The sequence below is a fragment of the Alexandromys fortis genome, unplaced genomic scaffold, assembly GCF_014885135.2.
Source record: "Alexandromys fortis isolate MF-2015 unplaced genomic scaffold, M_Fortis_MF-2015_v1.1 scaffold_186, whole genome shotgun sequence".
NCBI classification, from domain to species: Eukaryota; Metazoa; Chordata; class Mammalia; order Rodentia; family Cricetidae; genus Alexandromys; species Alexandromys fortis.
This window is the reverse complement of record NW_026068067.1, coordinates 2,512,237-2,526,594: the sequence shown is the minus strand read 5'-3', so window position 1 is coordinate 2,526,594 and position 14,358 is coordinate 2,512,237. Positions and strand designations below refer to the sequence as shown.

The window sequence follows — 14,358 nt, the reverse complement described above, 5'->3', positions numbered from 1 at the left end:
AACTTGCTCTGTAGACTAGACTGGCTTTGAACTCACAGAGATCCACCTCTGCATCTTGCCTCCTGAGTACTGGGAATAAAGGTGTGGTGTACCACCACCGCCCAGTTTAATCCTGATTTTTTGAGGTGGAAAATCCCCTTTAATCTGGGCCACACCTTCGGAAGGCCACCTATGTGAAGGACACTCACACAGGAAGAGGAAGCTCATTCTTTGCCTGTTTGCCCTCCCGTTTGCTGGCAAGTCCACTCCTTCACTGAGTGCATTAGAGCCTCCTGGAAACTGGAGTCCACTAAAGACCGGTTGAAACTGACAACTACTGGATTCTTGCACCTTTTGTTGGTAGACAGCATTGTTGGATTAGTTGGACCACTGCCTATAAGCCATTCTAATAAACCCATATTCATAAAAATCCAATTCATTCTGCTTGTTAGGGTTCTATTGCTGTGAAGAGACACCATGATCACGGCAACTCTTACAAAGGAAACGTTAATTGCGATGGCTCGCTTACAGTTCAGAGGTTCAGTCCATCATGGTGGGGAGCGTGGCAGCGTGCAGGCAGAGGTGGTGCTGGACTGAGACCGATACATCTTGCAGGCAACAGGAAATCAACTGCCACAGGTTGAAAACCCTGTCTCAGGGTGGTATCCTGAGTATATGAAACCTCAAAGGCCGCCCCCACAGTGACACACTTCCTCCAACAAAGCATAGCACTCCAACAAAGCCACACCTCCTAAGAGTACCACTCCCTATGAGATTATGGGGGACCAGTTACATTCAAACTACCACACTGCTCCTTTAGAGAACCCTAACACAGTCAGGGTCTCACGGTGTAGCTAGCCCTATCCTGATACTCCCCATGTAGATCAGGCTGGCCTTGAATTGAACCTGGAGATCTGCCTGCCTCTGCCTCTCACTTGCTGGGATGCTGGGATTAATGGTGTGCACCTGCACACCAGGTTATAAAATCATATTGCTTCACCTCTCTTTTAACATTCTGTGTCTTAAAAAGCTTTCCTCCAAGATACAAGGCTGTGATCTGCTACACAACAGCGTGCACATGCAGGAAGTGTGCGTGCGCAAACGAAGAGCAGAGAACAACATGGGCTGTCAGTGCCCGGGCACACCTTCACTGACTTGGCTGGCTACAGGTATGCACCAGCCTGCCAGCTTCTGTGGTTCTGGAGTTCTGCTCAGATCCTTGTATTTGCAAGGCAAGCAGTGTCCCCACCAAGACTTCTGCCTAGACCCTTTTTTCCAGGGATGGAGATAAACCCAGTCCTCAAGGATGCCAGGCAAGCACTCTGCCACTGACACAAGCTCCAGCCCCGTGGCTTCTCACCATTCTCTAATTGACACCTCCACCCTTTCCACTTCCTGTGAACTGGTGCCCTGGCTGTGTGGGCACTAGGGTTGAACCAGGTTGGTGTTCTAGTCAGCTGTGTCCCCAGAAAGTTTCTGTGAACTTCCTTCTTCAGTGCTGAGGAAATTCTGGCCTTGGTCCTGCCTATCTCAGGGTTCAGGGTCCTCTGTGAGTTGGGAACGGTAGGAAGTACAAATAAGGCTTCTAGATGCCTCTACACATGAGGAGTCTTCCTCTAAGCCAGAACCCTAAAGTCTTCACAGAAGCTGCAGTTAGGCATGAGTGAGACTCCTTTGCTGGAGTCTGCTTTTGTGACCCCTGGCCTGGATGTCTTTCAGTTCTTGGGGGGCTCTCAGGGCTGGGTCCAGCTGTTATTTCTAGATAGACTGGAGGAGCCATGTTCTAGGAAGTCATGGAGTAGCTTTTATTGAAGTTCACACATGGGAAAGCCTAATTAGGGATGCAGGCAGCTGGATGCTGCGTTTCCAGATGCAGGTGGAACACCTGTGCTGTTCATCTGTCACCAGGGAGACTGCTTCACTTGCCCGCGATGTTGCATTTTTGCAGATTTACCTGGCAACCGGGGCATCAGCCAGCTACGGGCATCCTCCTCTGTCTCTGCAATCTGCTTTGCCTGACCTGTTTTGTGGTGATGGAGACAGAGCTCAGAGCCTCAGCGACACATTCTACCACCAAACCACACCCCCAGCCTGAGCCTGTACTGGAGTTGAGTCATATCTAAACTCTTTATTGGTGGATTTTAGCCAGGTGCTCTATTGGTGAGCTACGTATCTTCCCACCTCTTTTCCTTCTTTTTAATTGTTAAAAACGTTTTAAGAGCAATTACAAGTTGGGTGTGGTGGGCACACACCTTTGATCTCAGCACTCAGGAGGCAGAGACTGGCAGATTCCTGAGTTCGAGACCAGCCTGGTCTACAAAGTGAGTTCTAGGACAGCCAGGGCTATACAGAGAAACCCTGTCTCAAAAAAAAAAAAAAAAAAAAAAAAAAAAAACAGAGAGAGAGAGAAACGTGCATGGATATTTTGCCTGCATGTTTGTCTGTGCAGCATGCAACATGTCCATGTCTGGTTCCCTCATCACATTCCCTGAAACTGGAGTTCCAGGTGGTTGTGTTATCTCTCCAGCCCTCTTTTTACTTTTGACAACTGGTCTCGTCAGTTGCCTAGTCTGGCCTAAACATTCGCTCTTCCTGCCTTAGACTACAGAGCAGCCCAGGCCTTCCTTCTACTAAGTTTTATGGTGCTTCTCCCTCTCCCCCCCCTTTTTTTTTTTTTTTTTTTTTGGTTTTTCGAGACAGGGTTTCTCTGTGGTTTTGGAGCCTGTCCTGGAACTAGCTCTTGTAGACCAGGCTGGTCTCGAACTCAAAGAGATCCGCCTGCCTCTGCCTCCCGAGTGCTGGGATTAAAGGTGTGCGCCACCACCGCCCGGCCAACACACCCATTATTTTGAGGGGTTCTTCTCCTCAGAGAACACTATTTACAGAAGTCTCTCTCTTCCTTCTCCCCTCTCTTCCATTGCTGGGGCAGCTACAGGACTTGTCTTATTTGTGACTGTTTATTGGCGTTCTGATATTATAGACAAGACAAAGGCAAGAAACTTATGTTTTACACTTCCAATTCAGGACCTTGCAGAGGAGAAGTATGGGAAACAGAGCTCAAAGAGGTGGAGCCATTTTGCCCATATATCACAGCAGAGCTAAATGAAGGCTCCAATTTCTAGATCTTTCTCCACCCTCAACTCCACGTGAAGTGGCAAAACTTAAAGGTGTGATGATAAACCCCTGTCAGTTAGTTCAAGGTCATCCTCAGCTCTAGAGGGGGTCTGAAGTCAACTGTGGGCTTCAGACCCCTGTCTAAAGAAAAAAAAAGACCATTTTTTGAGCTGGGACTTGCGGTATAGCTCAGCTCCAGCAATCATCCTGCCTCAGCCTGCAAAGTAGCTGTGTCTACAGGGCCACCTTACCCAACTTGGCCATTTTTGTACATTTTGAGGTAGACAATCAATACGTTATGCACAACTGGTATAGCAACATGATTACTATAAAGGAACTAACTAATCACTGTTACTCATGCTCTCCTGTGGAAAGAAAGAGCAGTTTGAATTTCATTTAGTAAAAAAATCTTGAGTCAGTAAACAAAAAATGTGGGCACAAGATGCAGCCCTGAGCTTGCAGGACTCACCCTAATCTCGGTGCCAGCAGAATGACTGCATTTAACATTTGACATTTTGTTCACCGCGGGTCTACTTTTTCCATTGGTCTTTTAAAATACTGCATTAGAATATTATCTTGATGATTAATTTCTGAGCTCGAGGAACTCACTCCCTCCAGGGCTGTTTCTGTTTTAACGTCCCGGCTGGAGCTGACCTATCTCTTGGGGAAACTGAGATCCGGAGCTGCCGGGCGCTCTGGGGACAGGCTTGTCGCTGACCTTTGCTTATCGTCCGTCCTCTCATTAAATCCCTGTCTGCCAGAGACCTTTCTGCCGCCTGCGTGGTCGAGATAGCGGCGCGGCCAGGCCGTGACATTTTAGAGGCTCCGACTCCCCTGCCTCGCCACCCTCTAAGGCTGGGAGAACGCGCCTGTAACGTCATCGAATTCCGAGTCCGGCCTCCGCCGCTGACGTCACAGAAGGGCAGCGCTGAGTCGCAGCGTTCCTTAGGGGACGTGAGCACGAGAGGCCAGAAAGAGGCCCAGCAAGGAGGAAGTCTTGCGGTTCCCATCAGTACGTAGGAGCAGAACTACAACTCCCGACGCTCCCTGCACCTGTGCAAGAAGGCGCGACAAACTTTTGGACGAGATTGCTATCTCCTTGGTCCAACCAGAAGGCCGACTTTAGAGCGTCATCCCACCCCTCTGTAATTCTCAGGGCTGCTTCCTCGCGCGAGTGACGGGCTTCGCTGCCTTCTAGGGTTCAGATTCCTCTGACGGACGTCCGAACCGAGGAATCCGAGCTCGGAGAAGTCCAGAGGGTGTTAAAAAGCGTGGACGGTAGCCAATAGCATTCTGCAACCGTCCGGCGCCGTCCAATCGCTGCTCTGGAGCCCCGCCCCGACGCGTGACGCAGTAGGGTGGGTAGCAACAGTTGCCCCGGTGAGGGAAACGGAGGCGCCATAGCCACGGTAGTCGTGGCGACCAAGCAACCCAGCAACGCCAGTCAACAACAACAACCGAGGCCGCCCCCCGCCCCCACGCCCCCGGCCCGGCCTGGGGACCCCGGCGCGCTCGGTCCCCTCTGCACAGCGCCCACGCACCTCCTCAAAGCCTTCCGCGGACACAAGTGCGGAGAAGCCGAGGTAACCGGGGCAGCGCCTGGCAAGCTGGGCGCGCCGGGGCGGGCAGTGGGGCCCGCGCGGCGCCTGTCGCTTGAGTACAGTCCTGAGGGAAGGGGCGGGCGGTCAAAATGGCGGCGCCGACTGTCGGGACCGTGGGGGAGGGGGCCGGGGTTCGGGCCCCGGCGACACTACCCGCCCCCGGTCCTGCAGTCCGGCCCCCGCGAGGGCGGGTGCTCGCAGGCCGCGGGCGAGTGGAGGTCGGGCGGCTGGGGCGGGGGGCAGGGGGGGCGCTTTTATGTGTCGGGAGGTGCGGCGAGGCGGGCCTATGGAGGCTGGACCAATGACGGCGTGCGGAGGCGGGGCCTGACCGGAGGTAGGCGGAGTCTAGCGTCCCTCCGCCCTCGGAGTCGGGTGCGGCCGCCGCCGCCAGGACAGTCCGTAGAGGAGAGGCCGCTTGGTAGCGTACCTGCCTAAGATTTAGAACTTGGCCGTTCAACGATTCCAGTTTAGGCCTTTGTTTTCCTTCCTATAAAATGGGGAGAAGTGTCGCCATCCCCTTCTTCATTATAGAAATTCCTAATTCCTTCTGGGCTCATCCTTGAATCTCTCATACACACACACACACACACACACACACACACACACGTCTACTGTTTCTCAGTAAGATTTGATAAATTGTTAGTATTGATTGCAGAATGACCTCCACTTCTAAACCCGGGAGGAGGTGGAGATGGTCAACTTCCAGTCAGACTGTCTTTAGCCTGGAGGATTTAGTTGTCAGAAGTTGAAGCTCCGGCTGGAGAGAAGTGATCTTAGACCACAAATTTAGAGGATCTGAAATTGTCTGCGGTGTCATCTCAGCTGTGCGGTGGCGCAGTTGTGGGGCTCGTGTTTCTGGAGACTGGATTTTTCTCCCTAGCCATTAAGGTCTTGTGGAAATAGCAGAGCCAATGGAGCTGTCGTAGATTCCTTAAGTCACATCTCCTGACCCGCCACATGTTTCTGTCAAGTCAATATCCAGAGCTCAGAGGTTATAAGGTGGTACCGTCCCACATGGGCAGGAGCAGATGCCATGTCAGAGCCAATGGGACACACAGTCAGTGCACGGCCTTTGCAGCTGCTTTTTCGGGGGTGGGTGCGGAAGTAGACCAGCCACGGCAATTCTTACTGGCTGTGTGCTTGTTCCTTGCTTTGCATTTCAGTTGGCACTGGTGTACACTGCAGCCAATAAGAAGACTGACTTTTCCATTGGAAATTAAGCAGGGAAGTGTGAGCTCCCTCTTAGGGGGACTTTTCCTAGTCTCTTCAAAGTTAAGATTGTGCACATTAACTTTCAGGAAGATGCTGGGGTTTGCTAGGTTGGTTTAAAAAAAAAAAGAAAAGTAAAAAAAAGTCTTCAGTTTTTCAAGACAGGGTTTCTCTGTGTAACAGCCCTAGCTGTCCTGGAACTGTAGACCAGGCCGCCCTGGAACTCACAGAGATCCTCTCCCTCCCAAGTGCTGGGATTAAAGGCGTGTGCCACCAAGGCCCAGCTTTGATTCTGGTTTCATCAACTGTTTGGACATCCTTCCCAGCTGTTCTCGCAGTTGTTGGTCCCGGAAGAGCCTTTTGACTGGGGAAGGCTGGTACTGCCTCAGTTTCTCTTTACCTAAAACTGTTTCTCTCTAGCTTTGTGTTCTTGGGTAAATAATGTCACATTTTTTAGACCTCCATGTGCCCTCATCTAGGGACACACCTCATTTGAGCTTCATAGATTACTGTATATGGATCCCATGAAATGTATCACACGTCAAATACAGAGTAGTGCTCAAATGATATCACTTCCTGTTTACCCTCGGAATTAGCTGGTGTTTTATTTTTATCGTTTTGTAAGAGAGAGAAGGCTGATGCTATGAGTTGGCAACAGGAAGCTGGAGACCAGGGATGCAGCTTTTTTTTTCTCTTTTCTCTTGGGGGATTGAACCTAAGTCACCCCCAAACTAGGAGATTGCTCTGCATTGTGCTATACACCCAGCCCTATTTTTTCTTTTTCAAGTTTTTAAATGTTTACTTTTTATTGATTTGTGTGTGCACACATGAGCACTCGCGTGTTAAAGCATGCACGTGCAGGCAGAGGACTGCCAGAGGGAACGAGTTCTGTCCTTTTACCAGGTAGATCCGTGGGCTTGAACGCGTCATCAGGCTTGATAGCAGGCCTTTACATGATAAGTCACCTTAATGGTCCATTTTACTTTATTTTGAGACATGGCCTTGCTGAGTTGACCAGGCAGGCCTTGAACTTGTGAGCCCCCTTGGTTAGCTTCCTGAGTAGCTGAGATGACCAGCCTGTGCCACCAGGCCAGACTAAGAGCTCCACGTTCTGTGAAATGTTGCCCATTTTGTTTGCACACGAGTGGCTTTTGTTTCTGAGAGTATCCAGGAAAAAAAAAGTGCTGTCTGAGTAGAGACCTTGGCTCAGCTGCAGCTCTCGAGGACTGAGCAGCGCTGTGGAGAAGATAGGAAGAGTATTTTTTAACAAGGACTCGCGTTTTTCCATGAGCCCTGAACTAGGGAGGGTCTCGTGTACAGTCCATCAGGGTCAGCTGGCACCTGCTATTGCAGAGACTGTAACCTCCACCCAGAAGTAAGCAGTCAGTGGAGTGCAGCCGGCCCGCCTTCCACGCTTGCTAGCCCTGTCTTTATTCAGCTGCATATGTCCAATACACCGTGACAGCTGAGTTCCTTGGGGGCTTGGAACTCAGTGTAGAACACCTGCCTAGTGAGTGTAAGACCCTGCCTTCCAGCCCTAGCACTGCAGAAAAGAAAAAAAAAAAGGTTGAACTCCCAACATAGGCCCATCAGTGCTCTAGGATTGGGGTAAAAGGGAACCCTTATGAGCTTACCCAGGAGGGAGGAGAAACTGGGGAGTAAACCAGTGGCTATACAGTGGAGAGAACATGGAAGGAGTACTGAGGTGGCGGACACACCGTGACCAGGGGAAGTGGTCTGAAGTTAAGGAGCTGGGATTGGGACAGGGTCAGAAGCAAGTATATAAGTTGGGGGTGGGTGCAAAGGCCGAGGCAGGAGGGAATGGGAGCATTATTAGACCAAGAGCCAGGGGACAGGACACACAGGGTCTGAGGGGACGGGTACTGAAGGCCCCACAGTCATGAGAAGGACCGTGAGTGGTATATGTTCTCTGAGGAGACATGGGACAGGCCAGGCGCTCAACGGATCCTGAGGACAGTGCTCCAGGGCTCCATGTGAAGGTGGAGAAGTGGCCAGCCCAGAAGATGTGTCAAATGCCAAGGGCGGGGTGCACCAGTGCTGACCTTTCCTACCGCCTTCCACACTGTTCCCTTACCAGTGCGGCTCCACAGAGGAGCTGAGTAGAAGACGCGTTCTCTCCCTTTCTTGTGAACCATTTGGTTCTGGAGTCTGACCTTTGTGACCTGCTCTACCGGCTGTTGCCTGTGTTTGATAATGGGTCTACTTCTCCTTACAGAGGCTAGGCTGCTTTCTGTGGCCTGGAACCTCCTGCCCTGCTGACTGTGTATGGGTGAGAGCTAAGAATGATTTTTTGGGATGACTGGAAAAATTCAAAAGAATACTTTATCATATGAATATTTTATAAATTTCATGACATGAAAAATCACAAAGTGCAAGTCTGTGTCTCCCGTCGCTTTTCTTGCCCCTCGTCTGCACATCTGCTCACCTGTTGTACCACCACTGTATTGGCAAAGTCAGGTGGATACCAACAGACACTGTCTGCCCACAGAACCAGTCACTCTCATCCCAGGGAATGGGTTCAGACGCTGGTTCAGCAGATCACTGACAGAAAGCAGGTGGGCTTCCTGCAGGTACCTTTTCCTTCTACTATCTTCCATGAAACACGTGCATGGGAAATGGGCATACCACATCTAGGTGTGTGATTCGTTCCCCTGCAGAGAGCCCCTAGCTTGACCCTTGCTCATGTGGGAGGGATGGGTGAGTCCTCAGAGAAGGCACCAGGAGCACGGACTTTTGCAACAGCCTCTGCAGCAGCCCAGGCAAGAGAGGTGGTCCTGGACATGGGGGACTAGCTAAAATATATTTGGGGCCACCCCAGACTCTGAGCAGTTAAACTCATGGATCTGCATGTTAGCCCCCTCCCCAGGGGCTGCTGTGAAGTGCATGCATAGCTGGGAATGAATGGTAGTGGCAGCTCACGTGATCATGTTGGATTTTTACAGTGATCCCGTGAACCCAGGTTACAGATGGACAGATGGGTAAACTAAGACACAGAAGACAGTCAGTAACAAATGTTTATGAAAAGGTTCACATGGGGCAGATGCTGATGGCTACAAACCCTGAGCCAGGTTGGCTCAGATGCAGCCCTTTAACAATGGCAGGAAGCTGGGGTCAGTGGAAGATGAGCTGCCCTCACTGTGGTGGACTATGGCCTCTTCCTTCCCTTGATGCCTAAGTCCTTGGCAGGGGTGGAGTAGGGTGGCATTGAGTCTGGTGGTGCTTGGGTCCTGTAGTCTGAATCAGTGTTCATCCTTTGGGCTCTCACAAGATGGCCCAGCACCAGGTAGTTCCAGGGCTACACTGGCTGTTGTGCGCGCGCGCGCGCGCACACACACACACACACACACACACACACACACACACACACAAGGAGTGGTGGAAGCCCTGTTCCTTGGAATCACTTTTGTCTCTGGGGACTGTGCTACAGATGTCCTTAGTGCTTTGCCCAGGCTTCCCTTCCTCTCTCTCTCTTCTGTTGTTTTATTGGGGTGGGGTGGGTGCTGTTGAGGGTAGAACCCAGGGCCTGTTGTGCAGGCATGGCCACAGCTCAACAGGGGGGACTGCTCTCCTCCACTCCACAGGCAAACAGTGGAGGAGCTCCCGCAAAGCCACCCAGTGCCTGAGTTTACCACCTGAGGGTGAAGCCCGGATCCCTGGAGAGGCAGGCGCGGGGAGAGAGAAGCATGTTGAGGCTGCGCTGTCAGTGGTCCCTGTTGGGTGCTAGGCTGACTCCCTGGATCTGGCTTAGGTCGGTAGCGGGACCTCTGGTGGAAAGCACAGGGAAGGTGTTGTCTACTGAGTGTTAGAAGTAATTAACGTCCAAGCTGGGGTTCTGGGCTAGTGTTCACTGGTGCTGAGAGCACCCAGCAGTGTTAGCACGAGCCTCAGGACTGAGTCAAGTTGGTGACGGACGGATACATGGGTTTGTAGTGCTAAGGCTGGGGCAGTAGCTCAGTCTGGCTCCCAGCCTTCCGCTTGGAGACCTCACTCTAGGTCAGCCTGCTGATAATGGCGTGTGTGGCACAGTGGTGCCAGAGGTCACGACCGAAGAGCCTCCCGGTTGGCAGGCTCCCAGCCTGGGTGTTGTGTGATTCAGAATCACAGCTAGCCTCCAGAGCACAGAGCAGGAAAATACTGGGAACGGGCACCCTCCCAAGGCATTGCCCATCTCATGCTAGGATAAGCCCAGTACCAGCCAGGAAAGCTGCACTGGCCAGCGAGACCAGCCACTCCTGCCTCAGAAGCATCCCCACCCTGAGCTTGCAGTTTCTGCCAGGACCTGTGAATGGCATCCTGCTGTTACACAGGGCTCTGAGAGGCAGATTTCTGTGTGTGTGTGTGTGTGTGTGTGTGTGTGTGTGTGTTTTGGTTTTTCGAGACAGGGTTTCTCTGTGGCTTTGGTTCCTGTCCTGGAACTAGCTCTGTAGACCAGGCTGGTCTCGAACTCACGGAGATCCGCCTGCCTCTGCCTCCCGAGTGCTGGGATTAAAGGCGTGCGCCACCACCGCCCGGCTAGATTTCTCTGTAACTTGCCTTTTTACCCAGGAGCTGTCAAGGGCTTAGCCTGCCCGCGGTTCAGACAGCCCTGCCACTTCCCTGCTGTGTGGCCTGGGGCCAGCACCTTATCCTCTCTGAACTTCAGCTCAGCTGGCAAACTCAGTCTGATTTACTGTGGTGGTTGCAGATCTAAAATGGGTGTGTGATGGATGTCAGCTTGACTGATCTGGAATGTGCATGTGCAGCAGGAGGCCAGGAGATGCCCAGTTAAAGGTAGTATAGTAGCAAATGCTATTCCAGAGGCTAGGCAGAGGGTTACAAACTCACGGTTAGCGTGGACTACACAGGGAGGGCCTGTTGCAAAGGACAAGTGCTAAAGATTGGATGGCTTCAGGGTAGAATGCTTATCGTGTGCAAGGTCCTGGGTCCTATCCTCAGACACCAAAAGAAAAGAGATCCTAGCACTAGGAAGGCAGAGCCAGGCAGATCTCTGTGAGTTCAAAGCCAGCCTGGTCTACTATGTGAGTTCAGCACAGCCAGGGTTACATAGTGAGATCCTGTCTCAAAGGGGAGAGGTGTTCACTGGGCTTGATGGTGAGGGGAATAACACAGGTGCTCTAGAGTGTAGCACGAGCAATAAAAACCCAGGGACAGATATTGGGGTTCAACCTGAAGGTCAGAAAAGCAAAACAGCCTGCCACTGGCTTTTACCTCTACCTCAGTCTGAAATGGCAATCCTGCCTCCAGGAATCTCAGAATGAGACTGAATGAGAGCTGTCTCCTCCCACTTTATATTCCTCTCTAGGGCTGGGATTAAAGGCATGCACCACTACCCCTGGTTTCTGTGGCAAACTAGTGTGGCTACTGGGATTAAAGGTGTGTGTCACTACTGTCTGGTCTGTAAAGCTGACTAGTGGGGCTGTTGTTTTACTCTCTGATCTTCAGGCAAGCTTTATTTATTAAAATACAAATGAAATATCACTACATTTCCCCTTTTTGTCTAAATAAAAAAGGCTATAACTAATATAAGTATAAGAAAACTATATACAATAAACACAATGACTATATACAATATACACAGGCAATAAATACATCAACAATGGCTAGGAAACAACAGCGCAGTTTCCGTCTACAGTAGAGGCCACTGACATTCCCAAGCCTGACCCAGGGACAGTCGTGCCATTTGTGGAGAGGAACACAGACTCTCTTGCAGTCTGGAGAGTTGTCCCAAGCATAACCTGAGGCACTGTGGGCATGCTCAGATGGCAGGGGGTGGAGGGCAAGGGCAACAGCCACAGCTCAGGATGAGGGCGGGGAATCCTGACTCTCTCCTCCCAGATCCCCTACAGGGATGGTCCATTGTATCTAGCCAGAGATTTAATCAAGTTAACCCAAAGACATCTCCAGGGAGCTGGGAGCTGGCCCTGTTTTCCACTGCTGGTAGATTAATTCTTTTCTTCTTTTGTTTTTTTTTTTTCTCTCTCCCCCACTTTTCTTCTCAAGGAAGAGGAAAACCGCCTTATTTATTATCACTCACTGTTGGCATGGCAACACAGTCCTATGTTACTGAGCTACAGGCAGCCCCACAAGCGACCCAGCCGCCACAAGCCCCACCCCAGGCCCTGCCCCAGCCACCACCCCCAGCAGCACCCCAGCCTCCTGCTGCAGCGACTCCCCAGCCCCAGTATGTCACCGAGCTGCAGAGCCCCCCACCGCAGACGCAGCCTCCGGGCAGCCAGAAGCAGTATGTGGCCGAGCTTCCAGCTGCCCCAGCGCCCTCACAGCCTGCCACGCCTGCCCCATCCCCTGTGGCTCAGCAGTACATCGTGGTCACCGTCTCGGGTAAGTTCACACCCACATTCATGGAGAACGCTTGGAAAATCTCTGGGAGGAGTTCTGAGGAGCATCCAGGGATCTTCTCTGGGGCTTCCTGTGGGATTTGGGGCATCTTTGGGCAAAGGCAGTCAGGTCAAGCAGAGATACTTCTGTATCCCACTGGGATGTTCCTGTTTTTAATCTGTCCCCAGAAAAGATGGGATGATGAAATTCAATTTGCACACACCTGCAAGAGTTGGGATGCCTACCAGCCCTGGGCCTCTCTGCCTAGGTTTTCTTGCTGATACAGGGACCATTATGGCTTCTCTGTCTAGGGCCATGTGAGAGGTGCTTAAAAGGCTGGTCTAGAGGGGTCCTTGAGAGGACTGTCTAGATGGCTGTGATGTGTTCCCTCTCCTTCCTGGGGGCCAAGCAAGCTCCTGTGTCCATGACCCTTGTACCATGGAGAAAGTCTAATGCCGCAGCATGAGAATGGGGAAAAGGGAAGGCTAGAATCAAGAGAAAACCCAACCACTGCAGGTGGCCCATCCTGGTCAGGCGCCCTAGGTCTGCTTTGTACGTCTGGGGTGTCACTACAGGTCCCCATCCTCTGTTCCTTTCCCCCTTCCCTTCTTGGGAAACAGGGGAAGGAGGAAGGTGCTGCACTCACACATGCCCAGTGTGTACTTTATCCTCCCTGCGCTCTTTCTGCAGTGCCTGAGCGTGCAGCTGACCTTAGTGGGATCAGGTACTGGCCCGGCTGCCCCAGCCTCTCCTGCAGAGTCCGCAGCTCCTGCCAGACATGACCCTTTGTACACATCCCTCCTGCAGCTAAGTTAGACAAACAGCATGTTCACCAGGACCCCTCAGGCTGCCCTCTGCCTGCACCTGCAGTCTGCTTCTCAGCCTCTTTTATACACAGATATTCTCAGAATACTAGCTCTTTCCCTCCTGCTTCCTCGTCCACACGCTCTAGCTGGGGTCCCCATCCTCTCACCACATCAGACTCATTAGTCACTCCGGACTCTTGTTATCCTTGGCCTCTCTAGGCAGTGACAGGCACGCCTACTCCTCTCCGACTGCAGACCTGCCCCGCACACCTGCCCAGATTTCACTCACTCCTCTCATCTTCTTGGTCGCCTCACCTCTCTGAGCCATAGGCAGATCTCAGGCTCAGGCTGGGCCCCTCTCTGCTCCAGCAATCATGCTCTCATGACCTGAGAGGTGTCATGGCTCCTATTCCCTTCCTTCTTCCCAGAGCTCCACAGACTCTAGACCAGTGCTCTACCAGTGAACTACACCCCCAGCCCTCTTTTTACTTTTTATTTTGAGACAGGGTCTCAGTAAGTAGCCCACACTGGTCCTGAAACTACTCTGTAACCCAGGCAGGCCTGAGCCTTGTCATCCTTTTGCCTGAGCCTCGTCAGAAGCTGATGGCAGGGTATGCCACCAGGTCCAACAGTGGCACAGCGAGGGAGGCCAGGCCACAGAGTGGCTTTTAGGTTAGACAGACCTAGGCCACTCTCACTAGCTGCGGGGTGGGGACGGCACGGCACGTGTCAGGCTAGGCTCCAGTATCTCTACAGTATCACTGCCAGGCTCTCACCCCTGGCTCAGACAGTGGCTTGTTGCCTGCTTTGCACAGTGGTCCTAGGGAATGTCTTCCCATGATCTCACTTCTGGCAGGAGAGAGCCCATCCCTACAAAGGACCCCCGCTGCCTCCTGAGCTCTGAGGAAGAGGAGAGGCTGCTACCTTCTAGCTTCTGTGTCAGGGTCTTCCTAATCCCTTTCCCAGGTTGCCCTTGTGAGACAGTCCTTTGAGGAAAGAGAAGCTGAAACAGGGAAGTACCTAGGCCAGCCCCTGGGCCAAGAGCAATCTGGGCTGACCAGGAATCCTGCAAGTTCACTGCAGGGGGAAGGCTGCCCCTTGCCCCTGGAAGCCAGAAGGCAGAAGTAAGCTGAGACCTCCAGCCTGGGCCTGCCATGCTCTGCCCTCAAGTGACTTTGGTGACAATAGGAAGGAAGCTCAGATTTCCCTGGCCAGCCGGTACACATCCATAATCCCTGTCCTCCCCTGAGAGGCCTCCAGAATTTAAGGTGGAAGGTGATGCAGTCTGGGAG

The 14,358-nt window shown here is 52.2% G+C and overlaps 1 protein-coding gene across 3 annotated transcripts in view; it reads left to right on the top strand.

Moving 5' to 3' along the window:
• The first annotated feature begins 4,472 nt into the window (after nt 1-4,472).
• Nucleotides 4,473-14,358, top strand: part of Rfx1 (regulatory factor X1) — a 30,014-nt gene continuing 20,128 nt past the window's right edge. Inside the window, exons 1-2 of one of the 3 annotated variants that reach the window (XM_050120738.1) lie at nt 4,473-4,676; nt 11,925-12,263. In XM_050120738.1, coding sequence (XP_049976695.1) covers nt 11,982-12,263 — 282 coding nt within the window. In that variant the 5' untranslated portion in view covers nt 4,473-4,676; nt 11,925-11,981. The remainder of the gene's footprint in view (nt 4,677-11,924; nt 12,264-14,358) is intronic. The other 2 variants (XM_050120736.1, XM_050120739.1) reach the window with 2 other exon arrangements.